Source organism: Phocoena sinus, chromosome 14, assembly GCF_008692025.1.
Source record: "Phocoena sinus isolate mPhoSin1 chromosome 14, mPhoSin1.pri, whole genome shotgun sequence".
Lineage (NCBI taxonomy): Eukaryota > Metazoa > Chordata > Mammalia > Artiodactyla > Phocoenidae > Phocoena > Phocoena sinus.
Genome location: NC_045776.1, coordinates 773529 through 795410, shown reverse-complemented (window position 1 = coordinate 795410; position 21882 = coordinate 773529). Strand labels below are relative to the sequence as shown.

Genomic DNA, 21882 nt, shown 5'->3' with positions numbered 1-21882 from the left:
ATTTGCCACAGCAGAATAGAAAATGAAGTATCCCAGTAATTGCATTCTAGTTTCCTTCTCGTGGACAAGAAAGCGATGTGCTATAATTAGATTTGATTGGAGTGCACGTTTCCGGTAAGATCTGAAATTAATGATGTTGCTGTAGTGACACATCTGCGGCCACCAGTGCGTGAAACATAAAGTGATTCATTCGACAGGAGTAGGCATCTGTTAACTGCCAGGATGCAGAGCGTATTGACACGACACTGACCAGAAATACTAGGCGTTATGTGCTCAATGCGCAAACGATGCTGAACCCGGAGGACAGATCGTTTGCGCTGAACCTGCTGGGAGGCCCTCCACCTCCTCCCTGGCTACCCCGACAATGCCATTGTTTGAGGACGATGCTGCCGAGGATTCATAAATTTTAAAACTTGACTCAGATGCAGCCTATTAAAGCAATACGTTAATTCCTTTGTTAGTTTTCATCCTCGTGTAGAACAAAGCCATTCCTGAAACACCCACTGAAACAACAGGTTTTCGGACGCATTTTAATCATAGCATCCAGTACCCAACACGCCACGTTGCTTAGACTGGAATCACGTGTGAGTGTCATAGGACGGCATCGTCGTGTTGGGGAAGCGCTGTTTCCATGGTTTCCGAGGGCGCCAGAGCTCGTGTGTGCCAATCAGTGCGCACGCACGCAGCGGAGCACGTGCTGGTGTCCTTCGACCGGAGGACCGCTGCGGCCTCTCCCGCCTGGTGGCCACGACTGGGGCCTCGCTTACGGCGGGCGTGCACAGTCTCACTGATGCAGCTGTTTGCTGATGCAGGTGCCGGGAGTCTGACGTTTGGGGTGTTGGGCCAGTCGGGGTAGCACACACATACAGATGCCAGCCGTGCAGGGCTCGTGGTCTTTTGAGAAAGCCTCACGTACAGCAAACAGAATATGTGACTCCGCGTCAGAGAACGCCGAGTAATTTTTAAACGGATGGGTACTCTGCAGTCTGGTAAATTAGTCACCACGTTTTAGGACTTTTGTTTCCATTCCTGCACCATAAGGTCTAAGCAACCGTGTTTCAATACAGCCATTGACCGTGTGCGCTTGTCACTTTGCTTGACCAGAATCTTTGCAGAAAGACCTGCCCGGTGCAGGTGGGCCACTGTCCCGCAGCCGCTCCTCTGCGGCCTGCAGAATACTGGTCTGAGGCCAGATCACAGCCCAGGAAGGTCTGACCAGAAAGCTTTACGTCTGCTTCTCCGACGCCTCCTCTGCATGGCTGTGAGTCACATCTGTCGCCACCCGGAGAATGGTGCCCGCAGGACTTTTTCTTTGGAAACTAATTTTCTTTTTGCCTGCTTAGCTCATTGTAGTCCAAAAAACTGCTTTGTTAAAGAGCTACAGCTTTTTTTTTTTTCCCCCAGGATTCAGAAACAAAGCTTTTGTCACATTTTCTGTCCACAGAGCTGCTACGATGATCAGGTCACTGTGAGGCCGCTGCCCACCTTGCTCAGTCCCCGCCCTCTTCCACGTTGCAGATTTGGGACATCTTAACTTTTGTTGTATTAAGATGACAAAAATTGTAGAAACTATCAACTGGCTGGAATCATGAAAATATTTAAGATAAGACTTGAAAAATCATTCTGCATTGCTGACTCTTTAGTAACCAGTAGAATCTTATACTTACCTGCTGTCAGGAGGGCACAGAAAGCCCGAGACGAGCACTGACCTTCCCGCTCAGCCCTTTGCAGAGTCAGCTGCAGAGTAAAAACACCACTGAAATTTTAAAAATATTTTGATGCTTCATCTTAATATGTTAAGTAATTACATGTGTCACATGAAGGACTGTCTGCATAAATATTAGTTTCTTCAACCCAACAGGATGGGAGTACATTTACTCAAGTGGCAAAATAACTAATATTTTATTATTTATTTGATGAGGAGTGCTACTCATTTGTTCAAATGTATCAGTTCTAAGTCATTGAAAACATGATTTCTTAGCAACTTAGATACTTTGGAAGATGCCACAGTCATCACTACACAGTGTTGGATTCAAGTGACAGAAGTGAGGCTGTGTGGCCCTTAGTGTTTGGTGTAGCTTCTGAGTTTCCAGTGTCTGGTGTCCGCACACCCCCGCCCAGCCCACGTCGGCCAACTTCCCCATCCTCGCCTTCCCCGCCTCCCAGCCCTGGTAACCCCTAATTTCCTCTCTACCTCAATAGATCTACCTGCTCTGGACATTTCACAGAAATGGAACCGTACAGTACGTGGCCGTTTCTGACCAGCTTCTTTGACTCAGCGTGACATTTCCGAGGTTCATCCGTGTTGTAGCCTGTGTCAGTAATTGCTTCCTTTTCACTCCAGAGTAACATCCTGTTGCACAGATACACCACATTTTATTTATCCATTTATCAGTTGATGGACATTAGAGAGTTGTTTCTGTTTTCTTGTCTATGATGAGCTACACTGCTGTGAACATTCAAGGTCCCAGCCGAGGCAGTTAGGCAAGAAAAAGAAAAAGACGTCCATATCGTGCAGGAGGGTAGAACTGTCTGTTTGTGTGTGACATGGTCTTCGTGTAGACAATCCTAAGGAGTCCCCTAAAAATCTATTAGAACAAGGTCAACATACAGAACAGAAGTTTATTTCTATACACTAGCAATAAACTATCCAAAAAGAGAATTAAAAAAAATTCCATTGACAATAGCACCAAAAGATAAAATCAGTACTTCATAGTATTAAAATGGAAACAGTGTTTCCCAACTTGATCTGCAGGTTCTACACAATCCCTATTAAAATCCCAGCTGCCTTCTTTGCAGAAATTGACAAGGTGCTCTTAAAATTCATACGGAAATATAAGGGACCCAGTGTAGCTGAAACAGTCTTGGAAAAGGAACAAAGTTGGAGGACTCACCAGTTCCTCATTTCAAAATGTACTACAGAGCTACAGTGATCCAGACGCCATGGTGCGGCTGGGAGGGTAGGCATCAGGGCCGAGGGGACAGAAGTGAGAGTCTGGGAGAAAATCTAACACTTACAGTCAGTTGTTTTCAGCAGAGTGCCAAGATACTTAATGGGGAAGAGTAGTCCTTTTAACAAACGGTGCTGGGAAAACTGCATATCCACACTCCATGTACAAAAGTTAGCTCCACATGGATCAGAGACATAAATGTAAGCACTAAAATGTCATCTTTTTAACTTGCTCAGTTTTCAGAAGCTATTCTGAATTTGTTTTCTATTTCATTCTCCCCAACTCCATTAAGCAACTGAATAAAGGACTGTCAGGTATCTACCCAAACAGAAAGCTTTTAAACATAACCCAGAAGGAGAAAGCAATAGTTCACACCTGGGCTTCAGTTACCTTTTAAATTATTTTAAACTATATGTGTAAGTGCAACAACATATTCAGCGTGTTAGCGTCTGCTCGCGTGTGTCCGTGGTGGCTCTCCGCCTACCCTGTTTCCAGGGGATCTTCGTCCGTACGTGGAATTACTCTCGCGATTTCTCTGACTGGTAGTAAGTAACAAGCCAGGTGAAGCAGCACAGTCGAAGCTGGAGCCTTAGCACTTGCAGTACAGCTAATCAAGGTGTTAAAGCAGCAGCCACTCTACCGCCCCAGATTCCCCGCCTAGAAGTCATCTGTGAATGGAGCGACTGGAACCACATGCCTTTGGCTGTGGAAAATACCTGTCACTCACGTGGATGCAGCATTCGGGAGTGTCAGATTTTTGTCTTCAGTGACCTCTGGGGATCTGATACAGGTGCATGCCACTTTAAACCCAGGGCGGATTTACGGGCCTGGGGACTGACCACCTGCGGGGGGCGGCGGGGAGGTGTCGTGCCCCTGATAGAGAACCACCCCCTCTCCGTCCACCCCACGTGCGTAGTGGGCTCCAGAGCCATCTCTGCAGCCTCTGTTCAGCGCCGTCACAGCAAATCCCGGGCCTAGAGGGAACGCGTGAATCAGCCCCAGGGCCAACAAGCCACTAAGTGCAGACTGTGGGGAACTGAGGCCCTCGGGGAGTTTCTGAGGACAGAGCTGGGGGTCAGGCTTGGGAGACCTCGCCAGGTCCGTATTCAAACCACAGTATAAAAGCCCGACACACAGGAGACGAGACAGCTGGGAATCAGGACCGGCCTGCCGTCTGATGTTGAGAGGTTAGGGTCATTTCTGGTGTGATGGCATTGGGGTTGTGTTTATTTTAAGAACTCTTCTTTTATTCGTAACACGGACGTGCTCGTGGATGAGGTGGCATGTTTCTGATTGGCTCCAGCTGTGACGGGGCAGTGGCTGGGGCCCTCGGGGACCCTTGCGGAAGGGATGACGGTGCCGGGCCTGTCGTGACGCTGCTCTGTCCACTTGTGTGTGTGCGGTGCTCCCGTCAACAAGTGCAGAAGGTGGGAAGGAAGATAACTTTCCTGACCTCCAGTCCCTGGCATTCCACGTTCCTCAAATTTGTAGTTGAAATTTCCTGCACGTTTTGCCTTACTCTTGCACACACCCAGAAGAAAGGGGGTGTCCAGGGTGCGTTTCCACGTGTTTCCAGGAAGGAGGGGTGGTCGACAGGGAGGCCTCCAAATCCACGGTTTTCACTGCGAATCAGCTCCCCTACTCAGTGGAGCAGCAGGCACGCCTTGGCTGCTGGAGTAGAACTGGCCCATAATCAAGTTTGTAACTGTCAGGCCATTCACTTCGGCGGGAGAACCTTTTGTTTTCAATTCCTCCAGGAGAGCTGTGTGAATATTAACATCAGATTAAAAGCTTCATCTCAGAAACTTTGTGAAGTTTTTCCTGTTCCTCCTTGGCCCCCGTGTGTACCTGTAATCGTTCAGAAGGAAGAGAGAAACAGAAAGAAACGGCTCGCTCTCGGGTCGGCAAGTGGGAAGAAGGTCTCTGGTAAGAGCACAGGCTGCGGAGAAGAAGTGTGACGTGTGTTCGTTCTTTCAGCTAGAATGTGTCTTATGGAAAAGCACATTTACCTTACTTTTTGCCAACATTTCAGTGATATCCCTACTAGCTGTTATTTTTTAAACTGGGGAACGATAATTACATAGCGATCCTCTAGCGTTTCTTGTAGCCAGAGCCCAGGCGTGTCCCCTGGCGGCTTCCGCTGCAGGAAGTACGCAGCTCAGGAGCGGTCCCTGCGCTCGGCCGCCGGGTCCTGGCCGCACACACGCGGTCCCACGGCCCGGCCGTTCCTTCCAGCGCTGCTGTGAGAATCAGGGAAGATCACTGTGAAGATGGCCGCTGCCGTTTACTGTGCGCGTGCTGGGTTTCAGGGGTAGATGCCCAAGGCGAGAGTGTGGCATGCTCCAGCTGGAGGGCCCAGCCACTCGACGGGCCAGACGGCGTGTCCCAGGAGGGGGCCTCGCGGGCGTCACACGAGCAGTAGCCTGCATCGCCGAGTCCGCTCGCTCACACGATCGCTGACACGCACAGCGTTATTCCTCCCAAACACCTCTCGCTTCCTCAAGCGGGTTTCACGTTGTGAGATAGAAGGTTCGTTCTGTGCACCTCCGTCGTGAATTTTCTTCCAGACGTTGTAGTTGTGGTGTGATGAGTACGAGATCGTTCACGTTATGTAAGTGTGTTTCGCTTTAACGCTGTGATTATTTTTCTTGACAGTTTTCACTCCCACCCAGACCTCGGCACACGCCAGCCGCCCTGCACCTCGTCACCAGCACGGGGACCAGTCCCTCTCACGCGGCCAGGTGTCCAGCGCGAAACCAGAACCCAGGGGCGCGACATGCGTCGTGATCTTGGGGATCGGGCACATCCGTGCTCCGCTTTCCCTCAGCTCCCCCGCCAGCCCCTCGCCTGTGTCCTCGCCGTCCTCGTGGGCGGCTGCATGGGTGCCTTCCTGCAGCCCCTCTTCCTGGCCGTCAGGTTCCCCTCACCCTTTGTGTCTCAGGCACTTTATATGCTTATTTATTCTTCGCCATATTCATGTGGAACCGGTGGTAATTTCTCTAGTTTGCAGACAAGCACTGAGGCTTGAGAGTTTAAAGTATCTCTGTGAGGCGCCACCAAAACCCAGCATGTAGTGATGCCTTATAAGGGTTTTTTTGCCAAACGAATGATTGAATTCCAAGTTCATTAGAGACGTGGGAATGTGAGAGCTGCTGGTGTGTCTGGAGAATGGTGGCCATGTTCCAAGGCCGGGTGAACCGTGGCCTGTTTATCTAGGGTCTTTCTTACCTGTACAAGGTGGTTTTAAAAACCTAGAGAAATAACAGTTCATTCTTGGTGGGACCTGTACAGGTGTTTGTTGTAATATTCTTTAACTTTGCTGCACAGATTAAGTTATTAGTAATAAAAAGTCAGGTTAAAAGAAGTGTCATTAACCACAGTCCTGTTTATAAACTGTTTAGCATGTGTGCCTACTTACCATCCCCACCGTAAGTTACTGCCTCACATTCAAGGTATATCAGAGAAAAAAAGTCTAAATGAAATTCTTCAATTACGTCAATTAATCTGATACGTAAAATATTTTTAATTTAAATAATGGATTTGATCATTTCTCAGAGAACTGTCCATTTGGGCACATGTAACAGAGGCAAACTTCATACTTATTCTAATAGGAATCAATGTAAAATTTCATTATCTTTTGACCATAGGTAAATAATAGAACTATTGTTTTCATATCAAATCTTTGAAATAAAGCATTTATAGAACTTCCTTATTTCATTTGGAGGCTGAATTGTTGCTAACTACATTATTTAATATACCCTAGTATTTAAGTTAGTTATTCTTTATTTAATTAGGATGGCATAACCAGAAAACACCCTTTAAACTGCACTTCTCATGTAATTTTGATTCTGTTAATCAAAGAACCGTAGGAGCCATTTATTAAAGGGGCTACATAGAATTTTGTAAAAGGCAGAATTTATAAAACTGACAAGCATCCCTGACAGTAGCTGCTCTTTGGAATTTATGAAACCCTGGATAATATGTTATATACATTCTTTTGAGAGTGTTTGCTAAAACAATCTCTAAATAGTCATTGTAAATTACAGATTTTCCCTTTATTTTAAAATAACCTCTGAGTGCTGGGGGTGTCCTGTCAAATGAGCTATTTTGCTTTGAACACTAGTCCTAAGTAATGGGCACGGAGTCACAGGTAGATATGAAAACAGTTTGTATTATATTTTCAACATTGTGTGGGCCAAAGAAAACAAAAATTAGTTACTGTGGTGTCTCGTAGACACGTAAAAGGTCCGACTTTTACTGTGACCGCGTGGCTCTCTGTTCATATTCACACCCTTAACTACGTCCGTGCCCGTGGGTGACCCTTCTGTGTGCTTTGAAACAAGTGCAGAAATCCCGGGGACAGGGTTGAGGGGGACAGCTCGTAGCACGCGGTGCCGGGGTTTACAGGGAGTTCTCCCTGCACCACACGGTGTGGCTCTCCTTCTGTAAAACCAGAGCAGCCAAGGCTGTGTGCGCGTATGTTTTCATATTAAGTGCTAGATGCACAGTGTTTAGGGTCTCCTGTCAGGGTCACAAGATAAATAACACTGGGAACTTACGTGCCACTTTTTTTTTTTGGCGGTACGTGGGCCGCTCACGGTTGTGGCCTCTCCCGTTGCGGAGCACAGGCTCCGGACGCGCAGGCTCAGCAGCCATGGCTCACGGACCCAGCCGCTCCGCGGCATGTGGGATCTTCCCGGACCGGGGCACGAACCCGTGTCCCCTGCATCGGCAGGCGGACTCTCAACCACTGCGCCACCAGGGAAGCCCTTATGTGCCACTTTTAGTGGAAGTTCACCAAGTTTTTGAAATACACGGCATTACCTCTGCTGCCCCTCTGTTCATTGCTGTTACTTCACTGCATTTGGTTGTGTATCTTTTGAATGGAAGCTGAAACCTAAAACCGACCTGCCCGGGTTGGTGGGCAGTGCCAGGGCAGATGCAGAGGGCCCGCACCGGGGCTCACAGGCTAGACACCAGCTGGAGAGAAAACGCCTCTCCTTCCTCACCTCCTCTCCGTACGACACACGTGGATGCCAAGGCCTAAATGCATTGTTTCTGTTCAACGAAAAATACTTAACTTTTCGAAATAGACTTATTTGAAGCGGACCGACGCACTGGTCTCAGGCAGCGTTCTAGGGTGTGGTTACAAAGAGAGTGACTCAGAGCTGGAAGACAGAGTCCAGGCCTTCTCCCAGAACCAGAACGCTTGCCGTTACTAAAAATTACTGAAAGGGGAACCTGACGTCCCAGGAAGAAAGCTCTGGTCCTCACTAGTGAAATGAAAACATCGTGCAGGTGACGCTGGAGGACACTTTGTGTGGCCGAGCAGCGTGTTCACAGGTGCAGAGTGCATCCAGCCCTGGGCGTGGGGCGTGTGGGGTGCGGCCTCGATCTCCCTGATGGGCCACCCGAGTTGACGGTGTCCTTGCTGCTTCTGTCCTAGGAACCCTCACCCGGAACGAGATGGTATTTAAGCGGCTGCATCTGGGCACCGTGTCTTACGGGACGGACACGATGGATGAGATCCAGAACCAGCTCATGAATTCCTACTCACAGGTGAGCCGGTTCAGTCCTGCAGGGGATCTTCTGGCGAAAGTGCCCGGGGCTGCTGAGTGACACGGAGCCTGTTACCTGCTTGACCTGCAGCGTGGCACCTTCTCTGATGATGCTAAGCATTACTTGACCCATCGTTCGTTTATAAATCAAGAAACAGTGTTTGGACTAATTTTAAATTAAAGTGTCTATTTTGTGTAACCGTAGGCTTAACGACCTTAAATCGTTGATTCTTATTAAATTTTCTTAGTGGATTATTTGTATAAATCACTCAGTAAACATAGTATTTTTAAGAGTATTGAGTGGAATCCTGCATCAGGTATGTTTCTTAACACTCCCTCTGTTTTTCCTCATAATTAATAAGGCTTTCTCATATTTTTTAAAGGTACATATTTTTAACCTTTTCAGTAAACAAAAGTAGGAACCGTAATTTTTCTGCCCTTCAACTTCCACGATTATCAGCGTGCAGCTGATCCTGTTTCATCATAGCCATTGTCCTTCAGATTGTTATTTTGAGGTGAAACTTGAATATAATATCACATTAGTTCATCTGTGAATATGTAGTCTGTATCTGTCATAGATAAGGACAGGGTTTTTTTTGTTGTTTGTTTTTTTTTGTTTGTTTTTTTAAGACAAAACCTCAATCTTGTCTTTTTCACCGGAGCTTCTACAGGAAGAGGAATTGTTTCTTTCACGTGAGGGCGCAGCCTGGTGGTTACAGCATCCGTTCTCTGCCAGGGCGTCTGGGCTGGGATCCTCCCAACCTTTCAGGCTCCCGACGTTAGGTGTGTCAGGTCCGCTGGGTACCCAGGTCAGGCGAAGACCATGGAGCGGTGAGGACATAAGCCACCTTCCAGTTTATTTTCGGCTGTGTGGTTTCCACGGCCCTTTCCCAAGTAGGGCTTGTGTTTCAGTCACTGGGTTTCTTCTTCCCCGTTGTATAACTTGCAGTCACTGATTCAGTGTCATCAAACCCAGCCATCCCAGGGCATCGATTCAGGACCACTTCCTGAGGCCTTTTCTCTCCTGAGGAGCTGAGCGAGGTGTGTGGGGTTGGCACGCGCAGAGCACTCATGGGCTGTGATGTCTCCCTGCTGCCACCAGGCTCCCTGGGCTGCACCAGCGCCCTCACCTGCCGAGGCCGGCAGGTTCTTGTTTGCAGGCCTTTGTTTCCCACTTGATTTCACGAAGACTGGACTGAATTACCCTTGCCCTCTGCAGTTCTTCCTTGTATGTTGTCAGCCTTATATTCAGTTTTGTGAAAACCGTCTCTTTTTTCTGTAATGTGCACCAGTCTGGCATGTACTTTACTTTTGAGATGCTGTCAAATGAAAACAATCTTATATGAGTATGTATTTATTATATGTGTGGTCATATGTGCCCAGAAGCACACGTACGTGCGTGAACACTTAAAACCAAGCATTTTATTAATTTGGATGTCATTCGTTTTAATACAAGTATTTTGTAACCTAGAATATTTATTAATAGAATACTTTAAAGGGGAAGGAATACAACTTCCCTTCTTGTAATCTATGTCTAGATTGAATAGTACCAGGTAACATCTGTTTTAAAAAATATGAATTTATATTACCCATGAATATGATTTTAATAATTCCAAATAAGTTATTTTACTAGAAAAAACATTAAAAGCAGAAAAGATGAGTCATATAAATACAGCGAATATAACTCCATCTAAGAATTTAAAAATCTTTTTACCAAAAGCTGTGTGTTGGTTAGCTAGGCAGACAGTCCTTTCACGCGAAACTGATTTTATTCCTTACGGTTCATGTTTAAGATGATAATTGTCTGCTAGGTCCACAGTAACGTAACACAGATCTTGTGTAACCCGATCATGTTTACCCACTGGAAGCATTTGGTGATGAGGACGTGGTCGTGAGTGGAATTTGTGTGGAGTGAAACGATACAGCCGTCAGTAAACACGGCACGTTCAGCAGGAAGAGGCCGCCACATTGCTTGGCTGCGCTAGCGGCGGGGCAGGCAGGACGCAGGTGTGGGTCGGAGGTGCGGGCTGGAAGGGGCACCAGCTGAGCAGAGGAGCTGCCCCCTCATTAGCCGGCACTGTGATTTGATGGGCTCTGCACAGCCGCCCAGAAGCAGGGGCCTAGCTTTCTAAGGGTTGTCGGGAGCTCCCCTGAGGTCTGAAGTGTCTGATGGGCCTTGGGGTTGGGGTCCTCCCAGGCCCTCCCCCACCAGGTGAACGCCAGCGGAGACGTCTGTCCAGGGCTGTCAGGCACATCTGGAGGAGTGGGTGGTGGCTTCAAGGGAACAGTTTTGAAATATGACGGAAGGGTCGCTTTTCCTCCCACTGCGGTGATTATTGTATCTGATGATTATTATCTACAAACCAGACACTCTAACTTCAGAGACTGTTGCAAAGCTGGATGAGTTCATAGTATTAAGGGAAGGTTCATAATCATGTTTTCCTGCTTTTAGCTTTATACTTCTTTTTTTAGTAAATGTTTGTTTTTTTGGATTTTATTTATTTATTTTTGGCTGCGTTGGGTCTTCATTGCTGTGCGTGGGCTTTCTCTAGTTGCAGCGAGCGGGGGCTGCTCTTCGTTGTGGTGCGCAGGCTTCTCATTGTTGTGGCTTCTCTTATTGCAGAGCACGGGCTCTAGGCGCACAGGTTCAGTAGTTGTGGCTTGCGGGCTCAGTAGTTGTGGCATGCGGGCTTAGTAGTTGTGGCACGCGGGCTTCAGTAGTTGTGGCTCGCAGGCTCTAGAGCGTAGGCTCAGTGGTTGTGGCGCATGGGCTTAGTTGCTCCGTGGCATGTGGGATCTTCCCAGACCAGGGCTCGAACCCGTGCCCCTGCATTGGCAAGCAGGTTCTTAACCACTGTACCACCAGGGAAGCCCAGCTGTATACCATTTTATGCCCAGCAGTTTTTAAAGAGAAACTTTGTGAGTATCCTATTCCATTCTGTTTCTAACTTTGCTTTTAGAAAGGACTTAGCAAATTCATGCCATGGTTACAGTGAATCTACTCAAAGGAGATGGTGGGATTTCGAGTATTATAGCAAATATTTTGGTTACTCGACGACTGGGAAATGTCAAAGCACTTTGTAGTACAAGGATAAAGGGGTAACTTGTCACCCCAGTGGGGCGCATGGCAGAGGTAATCGTCTCGAGCTGGTCTACTTACTCCTGGCTAAGGCTAAGCAGCCCGTCAAAGTCATGCGTGTTACTCATCCCAGCATCGGCTCTGCTGTCTCTAATTCTTCGGCATCCTGTGTTTGACAGACGCAGTCTCAGGCCAGTGGAAACAACGCCAGTTCAACACCCCCAAGAAAAGCCCAGTCCTCAGCGCCCAAGGTCAGGAAGAGCGTGAGCAGCCGGGTCCACGAGGCCGTGAAGGCTGTCGCCCTGTGTCACAACGTGACCCCCGTGTACGAGGCCCGCGGCGCGGCCGGGGAGACCGAGTTCACCGAGGCCGACCAGGATTTCAGCGACGACAACCGCACCTACCAGGCCTCCAGCCCCGATGAGGTCAGTTGGGCCGAGCGGCCCATTCCCGACGGGTCCTCGGGGAGCAGACGGCGCCTCTCCGAGGGCTCATCGGGCTCCGGGCCTGAGGAGTTTCTTGTGGGGTGAGGAGGGGGCTTGATGGTGGTTTTCAGTGCAGGCTTTCGCCACAGGCCAGAAATCTGGCCAGCTCCCTCCTGGTGGGACCCCTGCCCCGACCCAGGCCTTGTGTGGTTGTGGCCACACGTCCCAGAACAGCCTCAAGTCAGTTCCAGGAAAGCCGTGAGCGGACTCGGAGCTTACTGACTCCGTAAGGTCTGCAGGGTGCACCCTCCCGTGTCCTCTTCTCTCCAAGTGAATCTTCAGATTTGCACGTTAAATTTCCGGTTATTTTTGCCAGAATTTAGATACGATGTATGTGTTTCAAAACAGAATTAGGATGTAAATAATTTCAAAAATCTACAGAAGACAGAAATGGTAAAATCTTAAATGTGATAAATGAGTCATTTCTGACTTTACATCAGTCATTCTTTGATTTTTAGGTTGATAAAAATTATTATTAAATTAATTTGTCCACTTCCTGTACAATCTTAGTGTACTTTATGTATAGTTTTCTCATCTACCCTTTGCACTCAGCGTTCTGATAATTCTGTAAAGTCATCAGACTTCTTCAAATATCTTGTAAAACTGGATCATATAAGTAAGTAACCTCTCAAAAAAGTGCCTTCAATCAAAGGTTTTAAGAACTCTGACCTAATGTCTTCAAGAGAGGACCCTGCCGATCCCATTAACAAGTTTATTTCCAAAGAGAAGAGTCCTTCCTCCCTGACAGCACTCCCGCAACCCCTGGCTCTGCGTCCAGGAGGGGCCCCTCTGCTGCCCACGGGCAGGCTCCTCTGTGCTGTGCAGCCTTCCTGCTCGGCAACAGCCAGCGGTGTCCCTCCTCTGGTTTCCACGACAGTACTCTCGTTCCCAAAGGTGCCCGCACGGCCTCGTCTGCAGACCCCTGGGGGCTACAGGTGGACCACCGGCACGGGTTCTTAACCCTGTCTACACATCCCATGGACTACTAGCTTTGTTTTGTTTTGTTTTTTTCATACTTGCCGTTCTCTATACACATCCTTAGTTCTAGAAGTGCTGATCTTCCTTCCAGCAGGCCTGGTGGGACTGACGTTTCTCCATTCTGAAAATCCAGTACGTTGCACCCACAACTGAGAACCACTGAGTCTTGTAAATCTTTCCTTTTGACGTGCTTTCAGGATATGAGGTGAGGCCCAGTGCTGTCAGCAGCGCCCCTGACAGTCTCAGGGTGCAAAGCGCAGGGGGCCCCAGCTACGGCATTCTCACTTCCTAATGATAAACCCTGAGTGCACCAGCAGGCCCAGGGCATTTACCAGCTCCTAACACAGCTTTATTGTTTGAGAGCAAATTTATTTTTGAAGCTTTAGTTACATAGGTATTTCCTTTTCTTTTTTAATTGAAGTAGAGCTGATGTACAATGTCATGTAAGTTACAGGTGTACAGGATAGTTAGTGATTCACAATTTTTAAAGGTTATACTCCTTTTATAGTTATTGTAAGAGATTGGCTGGGTTTCTTCCCTGGTGGCACAGTGGTTAAGAATCCGCCTGCCAATGCAGGGGACACGGGTTCGAGCCCTGCTCTGGGAAGATCCCACATGCCTCAGAGCCTCTAAGCCCGTGCGCCGCAACTACTGAGCCTGTGCTCTAGAGCCCGTGAGCCACAACTACTGAGCCCACGCACCACAACTACTGAAGCCTGCGTGCCTACAGCCCATGCGCTGCAACAAGAGAAGCCACTGCAATGAGAAGCCCGTGCACCGCAACGAAGAGTAGCCCCCGCTCGCCACAACTAGAGAAAGCCCGTGTGCAACAAGGAAGACCCAGTGCAGCCAAAAATAAATAAATAAATAAAAGATTATTTTTAAAAAAAAGGTTGGCTGTATTCCCCGTGTTGTACAATATATCCTTGTAGCTTACTTTATACATGATATTTTGTACCTCTTACTCCCCTCCCCTATCTTGTCCCATCCCCTGTCCCTCCCCACACTGGTAACCACTAGTTTGTTCTCTATATCTGTGAGTCTGTTTTTCGTTATATTTCCTAGTTTGTTGTATTCTTTAGATTTCCCACATGTAAGTGGTATCCTACAGTATTTGTCTTTCTCAGTCTGATGTATTTCACTTAGCGTAACACCCTCCAAGTCCATCCACGTTGCTGCAAAGGGCAAAATTTTATTCTTTTTTTATGGCTGCATAGTATCCCATTGTATATACACACCACATCTTCTTTACCCATTCTTTATCCTGCTGATGGACACTTAGGTTGCTTCCATATCTTGGCAATTGTAAATAATGCTGCTACAAACATTGGGGTGTATGTATCTTTTTGAATTGGTGTCTTCGTTTTTTTCAGATGTATAGCCAGGAGTGAAATTGCTGGGTCATATGGTAGTTCTATTCTTAGTTTTCTGAGGAACCTCCATACTGTTTTCCACAGTGGCTGCACCAATTTACACTCCCGCCAACAGTGCACAGGAGTTCCCCTTTCTCCACATCCTTGCCAACGTTTGTTATTTCTTGTCTTTTTGATGATAGCCATTCCGACCGGTGTGAGGTGTTGTCTGATTGTGGTTTTGATTTGCATTTCTCTAATAATCAGCGATGTTGAGCATCTTTTCATGTGCCTGTTGGCCATCTGTATGTCTTCTTTGGAGAAATGTCTGTTCAGGTCTTCTGCGCATTTTTTAATCAGGTTGTTTGTCTCTTGATGTGGAGTTGTATGAGCTGTTTAAATGTTCTGGATGTTAACTCCTTATCGGTCGTTTCACTTGCAAATATTTTCTCCCATTCAGTAGCTTGTTTCGTTTTGCTGATGGTTTCCTTTGCTGTGCAAAAGATTTTAAGCTTAATTAGGTCCCATTTGTTTATTTTTCCTCTCATTTCCTTTGCTTTAGGAGACATCTAAAAAAATATTGCTACGATTTATGTCAAAGAGAGTTCTGCCTATGCTTTCTTCTAGGAGTTTTATGGTCTTTGGTCTTACATTTAGGTCTTTAATCAGTTTGAGTTTCTTTTTTGTATGTGATAGTAGAGAATGTTCTAATTTCATTCTTTTGCATGTAGCTGTCCAGTTTTCCCAGCACCACCTTTGTTTTGTCAATTTAGAAATTATAACATGTTGTTAGTCATGTCAGAGCTTATAGGTGGTGAAGAAACAGCCAAAAAGATGAAAGTTTGGTTTTTTTTCAACATGGAAAGCTGAGAACATTCCCACTTGGTCCTTCATCTCCACTGAAACTCAGCGTTTCCTCTTTTCTCTGGGGTTGTCACCACTGCTGTGACCTCGGGGTCACACATCCAGTCTTGGTGCCCGGGGTCACACATCCAGTCTTGGTGCCCAGAGTTAGGAGGCAAGGGCACCTGCCTTGAGGACATCTCTCCAGGCCCAGCCCCCTGGCGCCACACCGCGGGACAGACCTCCCTCCCCCAGTTCACTCTCGAGGGGCTCCTGCACGCAGCTGTACCACTGTCCCTGGCACTCTCTTGCTGGCAGCCGTCTGCTCCAGAACCCATGGTGCCTGCCCCGTACCTAACACCTTCCTGCTCTACGAAGTGGGCCTGGACCTCATGGTGATTTCCAGATATGAGGCACTCAAGTCTGACCGCTCGCGTGGTGCCCACGGGTCTGACCTCTGCCCCCGGCCTGTGTCCAGTTCTGCCCGATGCCAACAGTCGTCTTGGTCTCGAGCAGCTAGTGGGCTGGGTGCACCCCTGTGACGGGGGTGACGGGGGCGTTCTGTTTTCCAAGCACTGTTTATTATTTGAAGCGGTTACAGTAAACTTAACTGCTTTTATAATGATTCAGAATTTTGGTATTCAACCAGAAAGAATGAAAAAGCTGAAGGAAAAGCAGCAGCTCTGCACCTGATCTCAAGTGACTGTGGCCTTCGCCAGCTTTGCCCTCCCAATGCCCTCTGACGTTTCGTCCGCACCGTGTGACGTGTCCCAGCCACGCGGTGCTTCTGTCACGTGCAGAGTCTGTGCTTTCATTCCGTCTTCCGGGACCTGGGCTCTGTGCATCGTGGCAGACGGAACCCCAGGCCTGGGAGGTGGTGGGACGGCACTGCTGATCCGATTGGAGGGGGGCCGGAAGGTGTGGTGGTGACCTGAGGTAAACCTCATCGACGCGGGGCCTCGGTACCGCATCCCCGTCACTGCATCCCCAGCTGTTCCGGGAGGAGCTGTCCCTGTGATTTAGCCAGGCCGTGTCTCGGAGTTAGATGCTTTTCCTTTTTGTGAGTCACCATGCCTCTCTTCCCAGGAAGTGTTAGGAGAGCCCGTGGAAACTGGGGCTGCCTGCGGTGTGGTCAGTTGCTGAGTCACTCCACAGGGTAGCTTAGTCACTGTACAGAGGGGAAAGCAGGGGGTGTGGAAGCACCCCGCTGTCTTCAGGGCGCATATTCCAGGCGCCACGTCCCAGGTCAGTTACGCGGTGGGCGGGAGCTCAAGGTCCCCTTCATCATCACCACTGCTCTGTTTTATAGATTATGTTAACCAACAGGTGTGTGAGAATCTCTTTGCAGCCACAGCTCAGTATGACTTTTGGAACCGTGTATGTGTACCAGATGTTTTTACTGGCTGACGGGGAACCTAGGAGGACGTGCACAGCCCAGTGGTCCCAGCAGATGTGGCGGCCTCGGCTGATGGGGTGGGTGCTTAGGATGCACAGCTGCACCTGTCATCCTGCCGTGCCCTGTCGGCCTTGAGACAGGTACCGGGTCCCGGTGGCGCTCTTCGAGAGGACATGCACCACCGCTTTTTCTTACAAAGGAAGGGTTAAGCACATTGTTTTTCATAGTCTAGCATTCTGGAGATTCTCTCAAGTTCCACGTGATTACATACTGAAAACGTGTGCTTTTCCAGTCCTGAGCATGGGAAACTTAGACCACAGATGTTTCCCAAGGAAAATTTTATTGGAAGTTTCAAAAATCCTGTATTACGTATTTACCTTATTACCTCCCAAAAGTAAATAAAAATTTTGTTGAAAATACCTGGGATTTTTTATCTTTAGGTTTTTATGTTATAACACTTTTGAAATCTTAAAGTAGGAATTCACAGTAGAGAGGGGTTTCACCGATTCCAAGATTTCCAGAACTAAATAGAAACTGCTAATCTTATATTTAAATTTTTTCCTTCAAAATTTCTTCCTACTTTGGAAATTGCACCATGATTAAAAGTGGCAAAGCATTAAATAACCTTTAAGAAATGCCTAACACGTATTTTACATCTAAAAATGAAAAGACTCAACTTCATCATAATTTTTAAAGCACTCTGTTGATGCAGTGTTGGCAGGTCCCCAGAGCCCGAGGAAAATCATCTAAACGGTTCATTACTTCGCTTATTGAACTTCGCTGCAGCTAGGTTGACGGATGACGGCAGTGTTTCCCAATCACCAAAGTACTGTTTTAAAAGCATTTTTTTATTGAATAAAGCGCCTAGAATATTGCACCCTGGAGCTTTTTTCAGGGAAGTGGCTCGGTTGATGTTCTCTGTTTGCCCTCAGCCTTGACCTGTCACAACGTGTACGGTTAATAAGCAGCCTTTTCAGTTTAGGAGACTGAACTGGCTTTGTACACTCTGCGCCAACACTATTCTCTTATTTTCCCTGTTTGCTTATGGCTCTTGTGTCATCTCATCTTAGTTTTCAGAAAGAATGTGACTTCTGGAGTAGAACGTGCTGGTTTTTGAGTCTCTGATCTTGTAGCAGTTCTTCATTTTCACTCTCCTGAAAACAGAGAGGCTCTCCTACCTTACCTGTGCGTGTGCACAAATGCATTTTATTATACAGATACTGGAATTCTGGGGAATTGAAGCTGGTAAAGGCTTTCTGAGGCGTGGTCACTGGGCACTTTGCAGTGACGTGTGTGTTTGGAGCCGTCACGTGCAGTGGGTGCTGGAGCGTCAGAGCGGGAGGGGTGATTTCGGATTCAGAGCCTGCAGCCTGGTTAGGCCCCAGTCGCTGTTTCTTTTGATATGTGATCAATATTTCATTTTCTCCAAGAGCGTGGAAAGTTTCACTTGCCTGTCACTTTGCAGCCTCGGCATAGCAGACTCCAGCTTAGCAAACTTTAAATGTTCCTGGAAATGCCTGGACAAAGTGAAAATCCAGCCCTCGTGAGCTGTGTGTCCAGTGCAGCTTCAGGAAGCTGAGATGGAGCCAGCGTCGCCAACAGGCGCCACCGAGTCAGCTCAGGGGGCAGCGCCTCGGGCGAGCTAGGCCAGTGCGACGCAACCCCAAGACCCCTGCCCGCTTTGGTTCAAAAAGATTTGATTGGCCGTGATTTTCAGTGACTCTTAAGCCTGTAAACTTGCTGTCTGTTGGTAACATCCTTTCTCCTCTGTGGCCATGTCCCTCACATATATAATTTCTATGTTAAGTATTATTTCAGGGTGTAGGTATCATCTGCTCATGTGGACATTTGTGTGCAAGAATCAGCTAAAGTTTATGACGAACCGTGAGTGGATGACTTAAAAACAGAAGCACGTCCCACCCTTAACAGCACTGCTTTTGATTTACTCTAATGTATGCAGTGTGCTGTGGATTTATTTAAATTCACTTAATCGTGTCTGCTTATTGAAGCAGGACTCACTGTGGTGTGGCGTCAGCATGTCTGTGGGGAGCAGGTCCCTGTCTGCGACGTGAGCCCCCGTCCGTGACCCTCAGGAGCGGGACAGCACGCGAACCACACGGCCTGCCATGAGTATTGATTGGCAGCTTTTTCAGGCGATCAGGTTCACGTTATGTTCATAATTCTATTAAATTATAACAGTGATGGTAGTACCACAGTTGAAAATGAAGACATGTCAGTGATCGAATTATGATTTATAAAGTACACGGTAAAAAATGTGTCCCTGGGGGCTTCCCTGGTGGCGCAGTGGTTGAGAGTCCGCCTGCCGATGCAGGGGACGCGGGTTCGTGCCCCGGTCCGGGGAGATCCCACTTGCCGTGGAGCGGCTGGGCCTGTGAGCCATGGCCGCTGAGCCTGCACGTCCAGAGCCTGTGCTCCGCAACGGGAGAGGCCACAACAGTGAGAGGCCTGCGTACCGCAAAAAAGATAATAATAATAAATGTGTCCCTGGAGTAAAGCTGGCAGCTGTGCGGGTGTAATTGCTAAAATGGTAAAGGAAACTTCTCCGAAGCTTTTCAAGAATGATAGCACAGGGCTTCCATGGTGACGCAGTGCTTAAGAATCCGCCTGCCAATGCAGGGGACACAGGTTTGAGCCCTCATCCGGGAAGATCCCACATGCCGCAGAGCAACTAAGCCCGGGCACCACAACTATGGAGCCTGCGCTCTAGAGCCCACAAGCCACAGCTGCTGAGGCCTGTGTGCCTAGAGCCCGTGCTCTGCAAGGAGAGAGGCCACCGCAGTGGAAGGCCCGTGCACCGCAACGAAGAGTAGCCCCCGCTCGCCACAACTGGAGAGGGCTCACACGCAGCGGCAGAGACCCAACGCAGCAAACACTGAATAAAAAAATAAAATAAATGTAAAAAGGGAGAAAAAAGGAAACTTTGATTAAAAAAAGAATGATAGAACAGAAATTTCTGAATAAGGGAATTGTAGAGAAAATTAATAATAAAATCTTGCCCTGCACGAGTTACTTAGCATGGAGAAGTGTGAAAGCATAAACCAATTGCCTGTGACAACAATTACCCAAGTGTGTTGCTGACGTGGCCTCTGGATGAGATTTAGCTTAGGCTCCCACTTAGATACGTAATTTTTACACTCACATTTTAATTATTTTGACCTTTGTATTATTGTCAATAATCACATTGTTAGAAATGTCTTAAAGCTAAGTTAGAGAAATAGTCATTCTTACATGGCCTGTACCACCACTGAAAGCATCCAAAGGAAACAGGAAGAGGTGGCACCTCCTCTGCCCCTTCCACTGGGAGGGCCACACCAATGGGGAAAGCAAGCAGCAGTGTGTTAACTGCTCCTGAGATGGATTCTGAGTCAAAGACCTAAAAATTCCACCTGCCCCCAGCAGCTTTCTTGTTCTGTTAGAAGGACCCCATGTAGCAGCAATCTGACGCAATACGGGGATAACATCCCAAGAGGGGCCATGGTCAGGGGAAGCCAGTGGTCAGAAGCAGCCTCCGTGCGAACACCGAGAGTCTCCCGCTAAGACACCACCTCCCGGGAGCCGTCAGCAGATGGAAGCTCCACCTCCACCGGCTTATGTGTTAGGCAGTGCCTTGCAGATCAAACCGGGCCTGTGCACTGGTAAAAAGAAACGAAACAAATGAGGTTGGCATCCAACTAAAACGTTTAGAAGAAAAAGGCAAGACCAAAGGAAAGTAAGAGAAAGAAAAGATAAAGGAAAACCTAAAAGTTGGATATATACTGATTGAATATACTGATTGAGTCCTGCTTCAATAAGCAGACACGATTAAGTGAATCTAAATCCACAGCACACTGCATACATTAGAGTAAATCAAAAGCAGTGCTGTTAAGGGTGGGACGCGCTTCTGTTTTTAAGTCATCCACTCATGGTCTGTCATAAACTTTAGCTGATTCTTGCACACAAATGGCCACATGAGCAGATGATACTTATACTGATTGAATAAGCAGTAAATCCAAAAGCTGATCCTTTGAAAAGTAAATAAAACGGAAAAACTGTTGGCAGAAATAGTAAATAATACAAAACAGTGAATGCAGACTAAGAATACACACATAAAATTACACATATGAAGAGTGTATAATAGATGAGCTTCAATTTTTATGAGAGTATATTAAAACACAGCCCAAATGCTATTATTTTTGAAAACCTCACTAAATAACCATGTTCAGGAAAAATATATATTAGCAAAATGGCATCTAAAGAACTACATAAAACCTCGGTAGACCAGAAAAGAGGAAGAAACAAAACTGTCTCTTGTTTTAATAGATGATATGATTGTCTCCGTATAAAATCCCAAAGGCTCTACCAAAAATTTAACTCTCTACTAAGATTTAATAAGTGAGTTTACCATTATGATAGCCATATACAAAAATTACTCACGCTTGTATATACTAGCAATGAGCAATTAGAAACTGACATTTAAAAATGTACCATTTATAAAGCACCAAAAAAAAAAAGCAAAAAAAAAACCCCATGAAATGCTTAAGGATATATCTAACAAAATATGTGTAGGATTTGTATGCTGGGAAGTGTAAGACAATGAAGAAAACTCAAGGACAGTCTATACGTGAGAACCATATTGTGCACGTGGATTGGAAGACTTTCTGTTACCAAGATGTCAGTTTGTTACCAAGATGTCAGTTGATTTTTTTATACAGATGCCAAGGAAATCCAATGCAGAAAGGATGATTATTTAAATAAATTGGACCCAGAACATTTTTTTAACATCTTTATTGGAGTATAGTTGCTTTACAATGGTGTGTTAGTTTCTGCTTTATAACAAAGTGGATCAGTTATACATATACATATGTTCCCATATCTCTTCCCTCTTGCGTCTCCCTCCCTCCCACCCTCCTCATCCCACCTCTCTAGGTGATCACAAAGCACCGAGCCGATCTCCCTGTGCCATGCGGCTGCTTTCCACTAGCTATCTAGTTTACACTTGGTAGTGTATATATGTCCATGCCACTCTCTCGCTTTGTCACAGCTTACCCTTCCCCCTCCCCGTATCCTCGAGTCCATTCACTAGTAGGTCTGCGTCTTTATTCCCGTCTTGCCCCCATTTTTTTTTCTTTTTAGATTCCATATATATGTGTTAACATATGGTATTTGTCTTTCTCTTTCTGACTTACTTCACTCTGTATGACAGACTCTAGGTCCATCCACCTCACTACAAATAACTCAAT

The 21882-nt window shown here is 47.0% G+C and overlaps 1 protein-coding gene across 8 annotated transcripts in view; it reads left to right on the top strand.

Annotated features, from left to right (window-relative positions):
• The window catches only part of ATP9B (ATPase phospholipid transporting 9B (putative)), a 217153-nt gene that overhangs the window by 161546 nt on the left and 33725 nt on the right, over positions 1–21882 (top strand). For all 8 annotated transcript variants that reach the window (XM_032654355.1, XM_032654351.1, XM_032654354.1 and 5 more), the window contains 2 exons: positions 8398–8510; positions 11768–12013. In XM_032654355.1, coding sequence (XP_032510246.1) covers positions 8398–8510; positions 11768–12013 — 359 coding nt within the window. The remainder of the gene's footprint in view (positions 1–8397; positions 8511–11767; positions 12014–21882) is intronic.